The sequence below is a fragment of the Bos grunniens genome, chromosome 15, assembly GCF_055505025.1.
Source record: "Bos grunniens cultivar Pamir isolate PY7600 chromosome 15, Bosgru_T2T1.0, whole genome shotgun sequence".
Classification (NCBI taxonomy): domain Eukaryota; kingdom Metazoa; phylum Chordata; class Mammalia; order Artiodactyla; family Bovidae; genus Bos; species Bos grunniens.
In genome coordinates, this window is record NC_141179.1 from 57120993 (window position 1) to 57135086 (window position 14094).

At 45.2% G+C, this 14094-nt stretch overlaps 1 protein-coding gene across 7 annotated transcripts in view; it reads left to right on the top strand.

Annotated features, from left to right (window-relative positions):
* Window positions 1-14094, top strand: part of MYO7A (myosin VIIA) — a 105515-nt gene that overhangs the window by 72308 nt on the left and 19113 nt on the right. For all 7 annotated transcript variants that reach the window (XR_015142197.1, XM_086340901.1, XM_086340903.1 and 4 more), the window contains exons 32-34: window positions 9870-10040; window positions 12440-12557; window positions 13294-13420. Coding sequence is in view for 6 of the 7 variants with exons in the window: in XM_086340901.1 (XP_086197027.1) it covers window positions 9870-10040; window positions 12440-12557; window positions 13294-13420 (416 nt within the window). In the remaining variant the exon portion in view is untranslated. The remainder of the gene's footprint in view (window positions 1-9869; window positions 10041-12439; window positions 12558-13293; window positions 13421-14094) is intronic.

The window sequence follows — 14094 nt, forward strand, 5'->3', positions numbered from 1 at the left end:
GGAAATCCCATGGACAGAGGATCCTGGTGGGCTACAGTCCATGGGGTTGCAAAAGAGTCGGACACAACTTAGCAACTAAACAGCAACAATATTCTTTTGTGTATATATATGCGTGACATATTCTTGGGCTTCTCTGGTGGCTCAGATGGTGAAGAATCTGCCTGCAGTGTGGGAGACCTGGGTTCGATCCCTGGGTTGGGAAGATCCCCTGGAAAAGGGAATGGCTACCCACTCCAGTATTCTTGCCTGAAGAATTCCATGGACAGAGGAGCCTGGCGGGCTACAGTCCATGGGGTTGTAGAGAGTGAGACATGACTGAGCGACTAACACTTTCACTTTCACGACATATTTTTTATCCATTTCTCTTTCGGTGGACATTTAGGTTGCTTCCATGTCTTGGCTATTATAAACAGCACTGCAGTGAACACTGGGGCACATATATCTTTTCAAAGTATGGTTTTCTCTGGATATATGCCCAGGAGTGAGATTGCTAGATCACATGGTAGTTCTATTTTTAGTTTTTAAAAGACCTGTCATACTGTTTCCATAGTGTGTTTGCTTAGTTGTTCAATAGCTATGCCAAATTTACGTTCCCATCAGCAGTGTAGGAGGGTTCCTTTTTCTCCATATCCTCGCCAGCATTTATTATTTGTAGACTTTTTGAATATGACCTTTCTGATTGGGTGTGAGGTGATACTTCATTATAGTTTTGGTTTGCATTTCTCTGATATAATTAGTGATATTTACCATCTTTCATGTGCTTTTTGACCATCTGTATGTCTTTGGAGAAATGTCTATTTAGATCGTCTGCCCATTTTTTGATTAGGTTGTTTGTTTGCTACTGAGTTCCGTGAGTTGTTTGTACATATTGGAGATTAATTCCTTGTTGTTTGCATTGTTTGCAAATATTTTCTCCCGTTCTCTGTTATCTGTTTGTTTTGTTGGTGATTTCCTTTGCTGTGCAAAAGCATTTGAATTTCCTACATGTTTATTTTTGTTTTTATTTTCACTACTCTAGGAGATGGATTGGAAAAGATATTGCTGCAATTTATGTCACAGAATGTTCTGCCTATCTTTTCCTCCAAGAGTTTTATAGTATCCAGTCTTACATTTAGGTCTTTAATCCATTTTGAGCTTACATTTGTGTATGGTATTAGAGAATGTTCTAATTTCATTCTTTTACATGGAGCTGTCCAGCTTTCCCAACACCATTTATTGAAGAGACTGTCTTTTCTCCATTGTATAGTTTTGCCTCCTTTGTCACACATTAGTTGACCATAGGTGCCTGGGCTTATTTCTGGACTTTCTATTATGTTCCATTGATCTATATTTCTACTTGTGTGCCAGTACCCTACTGTTTGACTGTAGCTTTGTAGTAAATAGTCTGAAGTCAGACAGCCTGATTCCTCCAGTTCCATTTTCTTTTTTCTCAAGATTGCTTTGGCTATTCGGGTTCTTTTGTGTCTCTCTACAGATTTTAAAGGTTTTTATTTTAGTTCTGTGAAAAATGCCATTGGTAATTTGAGAGGGATTGCACTGAATCCATAGATTGCCTTGGACAGTACAGACATTTTGACAATATTGACTCTTCTAATGTAAGAACATGGTATATCTTTCCATCTGTTTATGTCACCTTCAGTTTCTTTCATCAACATCTTACAGTTTTCAGAGTACAGGGTTTTTGCCTTCTTACAGAGGTCTATTCCTAGGTATTTTATTGTTTTTGATGTGATGGTAAATGGGATTGTTTCCTTAATTTCTCTTTCTGATTTTTGTTGTTAGTGTATAGAAATGCAAGATATTTCTGCATATTAATTTTGTAGTCTGAAAATTTACCAAGTTCATTCATGAGCTCTAGTAGTTTTCTGGTAGCATCTTTAGGATTTTCCATGTACAGTAGGTCCCCTACATTTGAACGAGTTCTTTTCTGAGAGTGCATCCATGAGTCTAATTGTTTTATGTCTGACAGTTATCCTAGGTATCCAACTAACATAATCAGCTATATAGTACTATACTATAATAGTCTTATAGTACTTTGCACACAAATAATCCATAAAAGACAGCAAAATAAAACATTTCTAATCTTGCATGTAGTACCTTCAAAGTACAGTACAACCCCTGGCATAGAGAGGCTGGAATTGAGTAAACAGGCAAGAAGGTTATTGACTGGAGGAGGGAGAGGAGGCAGGAGATGGTAGAGCTGAAGGATCACCAGCACTAGGAGATGGAGGGCAAGCTGCAGTCTCACTTATGTCTGACACTGACGGCACAGGTTCTGGCTCCTTGCTGGATTCAGTTCTATCTACCCTCTTGAAAAAATGATCCAGCGATGTCTGGGTAGAAGCTGTTTTTTTCTCATCATCATGACACAGTGGCCCTGGATGGCATTCTACACAGCAGCTGCAAGCTTCGTGCACTGTTCTGTGCTTAGGTTCTGTGCCTCAAAACTGGTAGTGCCTCCTCAAATCCAGAAGATCTTGCCATTCCCTGTGTCGTGAATCTGTTTGGTTACTTCTTCCTCTCGTCTCTCTTTGTCCTGTGTCTGAGCCTCCAGTTCCATCAGGTCTTCATTAGTAAACTCCTTGTGTTGCATAGCAAGGAGTTCAATGAAGTCATCCTCTTGCAGATCTAGCTTGAAATAAAGACAATGTACTAGTGTACTCTATACTGGAGAAGGCGATGGCACCCCACTCCAGTACTCCTGCCTGGAAAATCCCATGGACGGAGGAGCCTGGTAGGCTGCAGTCCATGGGGTTGCTGAGGGTTGGACACGACTGAGCGACTTCACTTTCACTTTTCACTTTCATGCATTGGAGAAGGAAATGGCAACCCACTCCAGTGTTCTTGCCTGGAGAATCCCAGGGACGGGGGAGCCTGGTGGGCTGCTGTCTATGGGGTCGAGCAGAGTTGGACACGACTGAAGCGACTTAGCAGCAGCAGCAGTACTCTATACAGTACTGTGCAGTAAAGTACACAAAAGCACAGCGGGCTACTTGGAGAGGGTGCACACATGTGACAATGTATGCCAGATACATGAACTGACTTATGTGCCTGGACATGCAACATGTTTACACCTTTGAAAGTTCACAACCTGAAGGTTCGTATGTAGGGGACTTACTGTATAGTATCATACCATATGAAAACAGCGACTATTTTATTTCTTTTTCAATTTGGATTTCTTTTATTCCTTTTATTTCCTTTTATTTCTTCTCTGATTGACATGGCTACAACTTCCGAAACTACATTGAATAAAAGGGGCAAGAGTGGACATCCTTCTCTTGTTTTTGGTCTTAAAGGAAATACCTTCAGTTTTTCACCATGGTGAAGGATGTTAGATGTGGTTTTGTCATATATGGCCTTTGTTATGTTGAGTTAGTTTCTCTCCATGCCCACTTTTTGGAGAATTTTTATCACATATGGTTGTTGAATTCTGTCAAAAGCTTTTTCTGCTTGTATGAGGTTGATCGTATTGTTTTTATTCTTCAGTTTTCTGCATGTATTAGGTTGATCATATTGATTTGCCAATATTGAAGAATTTTTGCATCCCTGGGATAAATCTCACTTGATCATGGTGTATGATCCTTTGACTGTAGTGTTGGATTTGGTTTGCTTGTATTTTGTTGAGGGTTTTTCTGTCTGTGTTCATCAGTGATTTTCTTTTTTTTTTTTTGGTGATATCTTTGTCTGGTTTTGGTATCAGGGTGATGGTGGCCTCATAGAATGAGTTTGGGAGTGTTGTTCTGGAATTTTTTGAAACAGTTTCAGAAATATAGATGTTAATCCTTCTCTAAATATTTGATAGAATTAGTCTGTGAAGGCATCTGGTCCTAGATGTTTTGTTTGTTTGAAGTTTTTAAATCACAGTTTCAATGTCAGTACTTGTGATTGGTCTGTTTGTATTTTCTATTTCTTCTAGGTTCAGTTCTGGAAGATTGTACGTCTCTAAGAATTTATCCATTTCCTCTAGATTGTCCATTTTATTGTTATATAGTTGCTTGTAGTAGTATCAGAATCCTTTGTATTTCTGTGGTATTGTAATTTCTCCTTTTTCATTTCCAATTTTATTGATTTGCCCCCTCTCCCTTTTTTTCTTGATGAGTCTGGCTAAAGGTTTATCAGTCTAATCTTTTTGAAGAAGCAGCTTTTAGTTTCATTGATCTTTGGGATTATTTTCTTTGTCTCTATTTCATCTATTTCTACTCTAATCTTTATGATTTTCTTCCTTCTACTAACTTTGGGCTCTGTTTGTTCTTCTTTCTCTAGTTGCTTTGGTGTAATGTTAGATTGTTTATTTGAGATTTTTCTTCTTGTGTGATATAAGATTGTATTGTATGAACTTCCCTCTTAGAACAGCTTTGCTGCATTTCACAGGTTTTGGATTATCATGTTTTTGTTTTCATTTGTCTCTAGGAATTTTCTGATTTCCCCTTTGATTTCTCCATTGATTATTTAGTAGCATGTTTATCCTCCATGTGTTTGTGTTTTCTGTACAATTTTTTTTCTTGTTGCTGATTTCTAATTTCATAGCTTTATGGTCAGAAAAGATGCTTGATGTGATTTCACTTTTTATTTATTAAGGCTAGCTTTATGGCCCAGCATGTGATCTACTCTGGAGAATGTTCTGTCTACACTTGAAAAGAATGTGCATTTGCTGCTTTTGGGTGAAATGCTTTATAAATATCAGTTAAGTCCACCTGGTCTAATGTGTCGTTTAAGACCTGTGTTTGTTTATTGATTTCCTGTCTGGATGATCTGTCCATTGATGTAAACAGGGTGTTAAAGTCCTCCACTATTATTGTGTTACTGTCAATACATTCTTTTATGGCTGTTAGCATTTGCCTTATATATTGAGGTGCCCCTATGTTGGGTCCATTATATATTTATAGTAGTTTCTTCTTGGATTGATTCCTTGGTCATTATATAGTGTCCTCCTTTGTCTTTATAACAGTCTTTATTTTAAAGCCTATTTTGTCTAATAGGAGTGTTACTACTCCAGCTTTCTTTTGATGTCTATTTACATGGAATGTGTTTTTTCATCCCCTCACTTTCAGTCTGTGTATGTCCCTACATCTGAAGTGGGTTTCTTGTAGACAGAATATACATGGGTCTTGGTTTTGTATCCATTCAGCTAGTGTATGTCTTTTGGTTACCGCATTTAATTCATTTTCCTTTAAGGTAATTACCAATATGTATGCTCTTACTGGGGCTTGCCAGGTGGCGATAGTGGTAAGGAACCTGTCTGACAATGCAGGAGATGTAAGAGACACTGGTTCAGTCTCTGGGTTGGGAAGATCCCCTGGAGGAGAGCATGGCAACCCATTTCAGTATTCTTGCCTGAAGAATCCCATGGGCAGAGGAGCTTGGCAGGCTACAGCCCATAGTGTCGCAAAGAGTTAGACACAACTGAAGTGACTTAGCACTCACTTACGCATGTTCTTACTGCCATTTTGTTAATTGTTTTGGGATTGTTTTTGTAGTTCTTGCTTCTTCTCTTCCTTTTTTGTTCTCTCCTCTTGTGATTTGATGACTATATTTAGTGTTGTGTTTGGATTCCTTTTTCTTTTTTGTGTGTGTATCTATTGTAGATTTTTGGCTTGTGGTTACCATGAAGTTTCAATATAGCAGTCTACATGTATCCAAGACTATTTTAAGTTGCTGGTCGCTTAATTTCAAATACATTTCTAATATCCTGCATTTGTACCCTCTTCTCACAATTGCTGAGTTTGATATCATCTTTGTGTGTAAATGATTTCCTGCCTTTACTGCATGTTTGCTTTTACCAGTGAGCTTTCCCATTCGTTATTTTCTTGTTTCTAGTTGTAGACTTTTCTGTCTAGAGAAGTTTCTTTAGGATTTGTTTCAAAGTTAGTCTGGTGGTGCTGAATTCTCCTAGCTTCTACTTGTCTGTAAAGCTTTTGATTTCTCCATTGAATCTGAATGAGAGCCTTGTTGGGTATTCTTGTTTGTAGGTTTTTCCATTTCATCACTTTAAATATATTGTGTCACTCCCTTCTGGCCTGCAGAGTTTCTGCTGAAAAATCATCTGATAACATTACAGATATTCCTATGCTGCTTTTCCCTTGTTGCTTTTAATATTTTCTTTTTGTCTTCAATTTTTGTCAGTATATTAATATGTATCAGCATGTTCTTCCTTGAAGTTATCCTGTGTGGGACTTTTTGCTTCCTGGACTTGGGTGGCTGTTTCCTTTCCTGTATTTGGGAAGTTTCCACCTGTTATCTCTTCAAATATGTTCTCAGCCCTTTCTCTCCCTCTTCTTCTTCTGTGACCTGTATAATGTGAATGTTAGTGTGTTTAATGTTTTCTTAGAGGTCTCTTAAACTATCCTCATTTCATTTTTTTTTCTGTATTCTTTTTGTTCTATGGCAGTGATTTTCACCTTTATGTCTCCTGGCTCACTTATCCTTTCTTCTGCCTCATTCTATTTTTCCTCCTAGTGTATTTTTCATTTCGGTTATTGTTCATCTCTAATTTTCTTTAAATTTTCTAGCTCTTTGTTAAACATTTATTTTATCTTCTCAGTCTATGCCTTCATTCTTTTTCTGAGATCTTTGATCATCTTTATCATCATTACTTTGAATTCTTTTTCAGGTAGGTTGTCTGTCTTCCCTTCACTTAGTTGTTCTTCTGTGTTTTATCTTTGTTCCTTCATCTGGAACATATTCTTCTGCTGTCTCAATTTGTCTTTCTATGTTTGCAGTCCCACAGGCTGCAGGATTATAGTTCCTCTTGCTTTTGGTGTCTGCCCTTTGGTGGACAGGGTAGTCTAAGAGGCTTGTGCAGGCTTCCTGGTGTGACGGACTGGTGCCTGCTCACTGGTGGCTAGAGCTGGATCTTGTCCCTCTGGTGGGCAAGGCTGTGTCAAGGGTGTATTTAAGAGATGGCTGTGGGCTCAGGAAGACTTTAAGCTGCTGTCTGCTGTGTGATGGGGCTGTGTTCCTGTCCTTTTGGTTGTTTGTCCTGGTGCATCACAGCATTGGCGCCTTTGGCTGTTGAGTGGGGCCACATCTTTTTTTTTTTTTTAAATTTTTTATTCCTTTATTTCTCATGTGTTCCCCATCCTGAACCCTCCTCCCTCCTCCCTCCCCATACCATCCCTCTGGGTCGTCCCAGTGCACCAGCCCCAAGCATCCAGCATCGTGCATTGAACCTGGACTGGCATCTCGTTTCATACATGACATTTCACATGTTTCAATGCCATTCTCCCAAATCTTCCCACCCTCTCCCTCTCCCACAGAGTCCATAAGCCTGTTCTATACATCAGTGTCTCTTTTGCTGTCTCGTATACAGGGTTATCGTTACCATCTTTCTAAATTCCATATATATGCGTTAGTATACTGTATTGGTGTTTTTCCTTCTGGCTTACTTCACTCTGTATAATAGGCTCCAGTTTCATCCACCTCATTAGAACTGATTCAAATGTATTCTTTTTAATGGCTGAGTAATACTCCATTGTGTATATGTACCACAGCTTTCTTATCCATTCATCTGCTGATGGGCATCTAGGTTGCTTCCATGTCCTGGCTATTATAAACAGTGCTGTGATGAACATTGGGGTACACGTGTCTCTTTCCCTTCTGGTTTCCTCAGTGTGTATGCCCAGCAGTGGAATTGCTGGATCATAAGGCAGTTCTATTTCCAGTTTTCCAAGGAATCTCCACACTGTTCTCCATAGTGGCTGTACTAGTTTGCATTCCCACCAACAGTGTAAGAGGGTTCCCTTTTCTCCACACCCTCTCCAGCATTTATTATTTGTAGACTTTTGGATCGCAGCCATTCTGACTGGTGTGAAATGGTATCTCATAGTGGTTTTGATTTGCATTTCTCTGATAATGAGTGATGTTGAGCATCTTTTCATGTGTTTGTTAGCCATCTGTATGTCTTCTTTGGAGAAATGTCTATTTAGATCTTTGGCCCATTTTTTGATTGGGTCATTTATTTTTCTGGAGTTGAGCTGTAGGAGTTGCTTGTATATTTTTGAGATTAGTTGTTTGTCGGTTGCTTCATTTGCTATTATTTTCTCCCATTCTGAAGGCTGTCTTTTCACCTTGCTAATAGTTTCCTTTGATGTGCAGAAGCTTTTAAGTTTAATCAGGTCCCATTTGTTTATTTTTGCTTTTATTTCCAATATTCTGGGAGGTGGGTCATAGAGGATCCTGCTGTGATGTATGTCAGAGAGTGTTTTGCCTATGTTCTCCTCTAGGAGTTTTATAGTTTCTGGTCTTATGTTGAGATCTTTAATCCATTTTGAGTTGATGTCAAAATTGTGGCCTCCAGGACAACTCTATGCCAAAGAATACTCTGGGTATTCCCTCCCCCACAAGTGTACTTGTCCTCACAGTGAGCCATAGTTTTCCCCCCTACCTCTCCAGGAGACCCTCCAAGACCTGCAGGCTCCTATGGAGCTGCTGCTTTGTCCTGGGTCCAAGTGCATGTGAAACCTTGTTTGCACCCTCTGAGACTGGAGTCTCTGTTTCTCCCAGTCCTGTAAAATTCCTGCAGTTAAGCCCAGGTGGCCTTCAAAGCCAAATGCTCTGGGGGCTTTTCCTCCCTTCGTCAGACCCCCACACTGGGGAGCCTGATATGAGACTCAGAACTCTCACTCCTGTGGAAAAGCTTCTGCAATGTAATTATTTTCCAGTTTGTGGTTGCCCACCCAGAATATATGGGATTTGATTTTATGGGGAATGCACCCTTCCTACTGTCTCATTGTGGCTTCTTCTTTGTCTTTGGAAGTAGAGTATCTTTTCTGGTAGGTTCCAGTCCTTTTTTGTTGATGATTTTCCAGTGTTAGTTGTGGTTTTGGTGTTTTCATGAGAGAAGGTGAGCTCAGGTCCTTTCAGTCTACCATCTTATTCTGTGCATCTTGCTGTATTGTTCTGAATTACTCTAGAAACTTCTCTAAAGGAGTAAGAGATCCACTCATTTAGAGCAGAGTTTGCAAACATGTATCCTTTTATCTCTGAGGACAGGACTGACGTGGGTGCTTTGTTTTTGATGGTTTTATGACATTTATGGTTCTGCTGGTGATTAGATGGAGGAATGAGGATGGAAATGAAGGGATGTGTTGGCAGCAGAGGCAGCAATGGTGGAGGTAGTGATGGTGCAGGTGATGGTAAGGGTAGTGATGATGATGGTGGTGAGGGTGGTGGTGGGGTAATAATGGTTTTGGTGTTGGTGAACTGATATTCAAGTAGAATATATTAGTATAGCCATATCAGTGGCTAAAACTTTGAAATACTTTAAGCTGGTTGGAAAACTACTGTCTTCAAGGTGCCCAAGAGTCTTTCTCTATCACTCCTGCTTCCAGAGCCCAAGGGAGCCCCGGGCAGGCATCTCTGGGGCTGCCATGCACCGGGCTTAGGCAGAAAAGGGGCAAATGCTTAGTGCCCATCTGGCACTCCGCAGCCTCTGTAGTATAGCCCAGTGGTTGCTCAGTACCTTGACTATCCCCAGGTAGTGTCGCGGTGGTGATGGAGGTAGTCATGGTGATACATCCACCCACCTCTGACAGTCTCATACCCAGGCCTCCTATTCTCCAGGGAAGGACCTTCTCACCAGGCTGAGAATGTAGTGGCTGACCTAGTACTGATGGGCTGGCTGGTCCCTCTGGGTCAGCTCATGTGCCCTTGGGCATAGTCCAGCTCTGTGCTGGTGCTGAGGTGGGGGCCCAGGAGCAGGCACATGGGACCCTGCCCTTGGGCTGCTCATGGTTCCACCAAGCAGATGGGAGCTCCTGGTGAGTTAGGCAGAGCACAGAGTCCCCAAGGCTGGGTCTGAAAGTACAGGAGGCTTGGTGGCCTGGAACAGCTTCCCAGAGCTTGTTTTGATGAGCTCTCCCCCTACCTAGGAGGATGACCTGGCTGAACTGGCCTCCCAGCAGTACTTCGTGGACTATGGCTCCGAAATGATCCTGGAGCGCCTGCTGAACCTCGTTCCCACCTACATCCCTGACCGCGAGATCACGCCACTGAGGACGCTGGAGAAGTGGGCCCAGCTGGCCATTGCGGCCCACAAGAAGGTCAGAGGGCTGGGGTTTCGAAGGGAGGGCTTTATGGTAACCTGGATGAGGGGTAGGGACCTGAGAACTCAAAGGGGTCACGGCTCTTACCTGACATCTGTCTATCCATGGGATGGGGGGACAGGATGGCACCTTGACTTCCTGGCTGCCAGCAGCCTTTCTCCACTGTGGACATCGGTTCACTGGAGTTTTGTGCCCTCTGGGCTGGACGCCAGGGACACAGATGGGTTAAATCCAGTCCTGTGCTCTTACTAGCCCTGCAGGTCAGGAGGGTGGTTGCACATTAGAGAAGCTTCTAGGAGGTGCACCTCCTTTCTCCCTGGAAGAGCTCTGGCTCAACTTCCTGCCTGGGGAATTCGAGGTACAGGCCTCCCTCTGCCTCTTACTTGAGGCCCCAGGTCCATAACCAGCCCTGAGTAGCTCTGTTCTAAACTAACAGACCCACCCCAAGTAGGGCAGGGGAGGCCTTGTAGGGTGGGAGGACCCTGGCTGCTGGAGGGGTCCATAGGCCACCCCCCCACCCCCATCTCCAGGCCCTGGTTGTATAAGAGCAGAATCATCTTTGCACACAAGGTGTCAAGGGCTCCAAGATCAGTGTGTCTCATCCCCTTCCCCATGAGGCCTCTTTCCTAACCCGGGAGCCCCGCGTGTCTCCCCCTGAGCTCTGCCTTCCCTGGTGAGCTGCCCACAAGTCTCCACCTGTACCCGAACGCTCCTGGCACCCTCTCTGCTTCTAGGCCTGGCTCACCCCCGAGGACCTCCCTGTCCTCAGTGCCCCCAGAAGAGATGCATGTTCTCCTTCCCACCCCCTCCTGCAACCTCCTTTCCCTCACCTCTCATTCCGGGTCAGCTGCTGAAGCCCATCCATTCTGTCTCCCAGCAGCTCCAGCCTCCGTCCCCACCTCGGCTCTTCTGCCTTCCCCGGGTCCTCGGTGGCCACCACCAAGGTGCATGTGACATGTGGCCTGTTCTGGGTTGGGTGCTGCTGTTCATGAATTCCTTTCATTTTGGGTGCTTGCCGTGTGTTGGGCACCACAGCAGACCCTGGAGACTCAGCTGTGGGCAAAACAGGTGTGCTCTCTGCCCTCCCGGAGCCCATGACCGAGCTCACTGGGTCTCTGCCGGACTGTAGTGCCTGGCCTGTGCAGCCCAGAGCTCTGGGCCAGACCCCTTGTATGGTGGATAGAGAATTAGTGTGATTATTAGGGTCAGAGGGGTACCCATGTTTTATTTTGAGATAATTTCAAGCTTATGAGAAAGTTGTGGGTTAAAAAAACTGGACCTGCTGTGTACAGTATACACCTCACCCAGATTCACCACTTGTTAACGTTGTCCCACTGCTGCTGTGACTTTCTCAGCACACATACCCGTTATTTTTTCTGAGCTATTGGAGATTAGACTTGCGACACTGAGCCCCTTATTCCTGAATACTCACAACTCCTGGGTTTTCTTTTCTTTTTTCCTTATTTGGTCGCATCCGGTCTTAGCTGCAGCACACGGGATCTTGGTTACGTCACGTGGGTCTTGCCTTGCAGCGCATGGACTCTCTGGTTGTGGTGCCCTGGCTCCAAGGCACACAGGCTCAGCAGTCGTGGCTTGGAGGCTTAGCTGCTCAGAGGCATGTGGGATCTTAGTTTCCTGACCAGGGATCGAACCTAAATCCCCTGTATTGCAAGGTGGCTTCTTAACCACTGGACCACCAGGGAAGTCCTGTCACAGCTCCTGGGATGGCACTGCTTCCGGGCCCTCTTAGTGCATGGAAATGCAACCGCTTAGGTGCTGGCACACATGTGTCTTTATCCATGCTTGTATTTGTAGGTGATAAAAACTATAGGTTCATTCTGATCACTTCAGTCCTACTTCAGTCCCACCAAGTGCTTGTTAAAATGCAGCAGGATATTTTCAGACAATAAAACACTGGTGCATTCATTTCTTGTGGAAGTGTTGGATTGTCCCCCAGCCGCTTGCCCCCATCAGGCTCCAATCATTCTCCACGCTGCTGTCTTCCTAACTCTCAGGTTCACCTGTCAGTTTCCCCTAAATGCCCAGCCTTGCAGCGATGGGTGGCCTCACCCACAGTTCTGTATGACCTGGCTCCTGCCCACCCATTTCCCACTCCCTCTTCTTGGTCATGCCTGGCACCGCTCCCCCACACTTAGCCACTCATGTTCTTGTTCCCCAAACACCTCTCCTGCCCACTGCCCTTGTGTCTCAATGGCTCACTGCTGTTGGTGGAATTGGAGGAAGACGGAGCGATGGGGATGCTGTGGGCTGGTGGGGTGAGGTGAGGCCGGGTGCATACAAGGACATAGTGGCCCAGGGCCCGCTTCTGGCTTTGGGGACAGGGACAGAGCTTGTGCCATGTCTTTTCTCCCCTGTCCTTGTCTGTGCGCCTCCAGGGAATTTATGCCCAGAGGAGAACTGATGCTCAGAAGGTCAAAGAGGATGTGGTCAACTATGCCCGCTTCAAGTGGCCCTTGCTCTTCTCCAGGTTTTATGAAGCCTACAAGTTCTCAGGTAACCCCAGCCCTCTTGCCTCCCGTCCCTCCCTCGAGGGCTTCAGCTCACAGCCAGGGGAGGAGAGTGGCCTGGGCCAGACTCCCCGGTCAACCAGCCTTCTGCTCGCATGGCTGCTTGGTCCCCAGGTCAGTGTGCTGAGCAGATCCTCCCTCTCTGCAGTCCAGTAGGGCTCTGTGGCACTTAGTAGGTGCTCAGCCACACACTGGGTGGAACAACTGAGTAATGTGGTCATTAAAGCACCTACTGTGTACAGAATAGGGTGGCTGACCCCATGAAGTTGAGAGTGGATGCAGCTGTCACAAACCCACATGGGCCATTTGCTTAGTCATCCTTGGGCGTCAGCATCAGGCACCTGCTCCATACCAGGCCCTGTGCTGGTGCTGGCTTTGCAGAACCACCAAATATCGGGTTGGAGGGAACCTTTGGGGCTCAGTTAGTGTGACCCACCTCCTCCATATCCTACCACACCGCTCTCAGGGCCTTGTCCCAAGTCGCGCAGACCAGCGGTAGGGACAGTGTGCAAACCCAGTTCCTTAATCCAGCACTCTCTTCCCACTGCATCTGGGGTTTTGTCTTGTGGGGAAGTTGTGTTCTCTAAGTCTCAGTTCCCCCATCTGTAAAATGGACATCAGTGTACCCCACGCTGGCCATCTCCATGGTGGTTACGAGGATTGGGAAGGGCTGGGCCTGGGCCTGGGCTGGCGCCCTCTCAGTGCCCCTGTCTCTGCCCCAGGCCCCAACCTCCCCAAGAACGACGTGATTGTGGCGGTCAACTGGACAGGTGTCTACTTTGTGGATGAGCAGGAGCAGGTGCTTCTGGAGCTGTCCTTCCCCGAGATCATGGCCGTGTCCAGCAGTAGGTCAGTCTAGCCCCTCACACCCCGCTTTAGTGCAGGGCGGGGACTTGTCCGGAGCCGCACAAAGGCCAGTGGCAGGTGTGGGACTCAAGTGCAGGGTCCTGATTCAACACTTTCTGAAGTGAAGCAGGCAGATGGAGACACAGTCAGACAGAGCGGGGAGGAGAGGGCTCCGAGGTCTTTCCTGCAGGTCATGGGGGCCTTGGAGGGAAGCCCCTACCTCACAGAGGACATGACCAAGATGCAGAGACACACAGTGGCCTGTCCTGCTCGCACACGATTGAGAGTATGTGCTGTGCCCTGCAGACCCCCGGCACCTTCCTCCCAATAGGGTGGGGGGTGGGTCTTTATGGCACATTCCTGGTTGTGCTGAGAACAGTGGTTAGAACAGTCAGGGACAGTCAAACATGTGCAAAAAGAGCTGGCCTGACACCCAGGGGCCTGAGTGGGACTCGCCTCCATGTCCTCATCTCTCAAATGGAGGTCCTAACTTTCCTGCAATAACAGAGTAAGAGTGGTGAGGAAAAAATGCCACAGTTGATGGGAGTCTTTGTAAACAGAGAAGCGCGATGCATATGGGAGCAGCGTTGGGAGTGGGTCCTGCAAGGGACTCTTCCCAGCAGTGCCTCACCCCCATCCGGGGCTTGTAGGAGTGTCTCTGAGCTGTGTCCAATGTG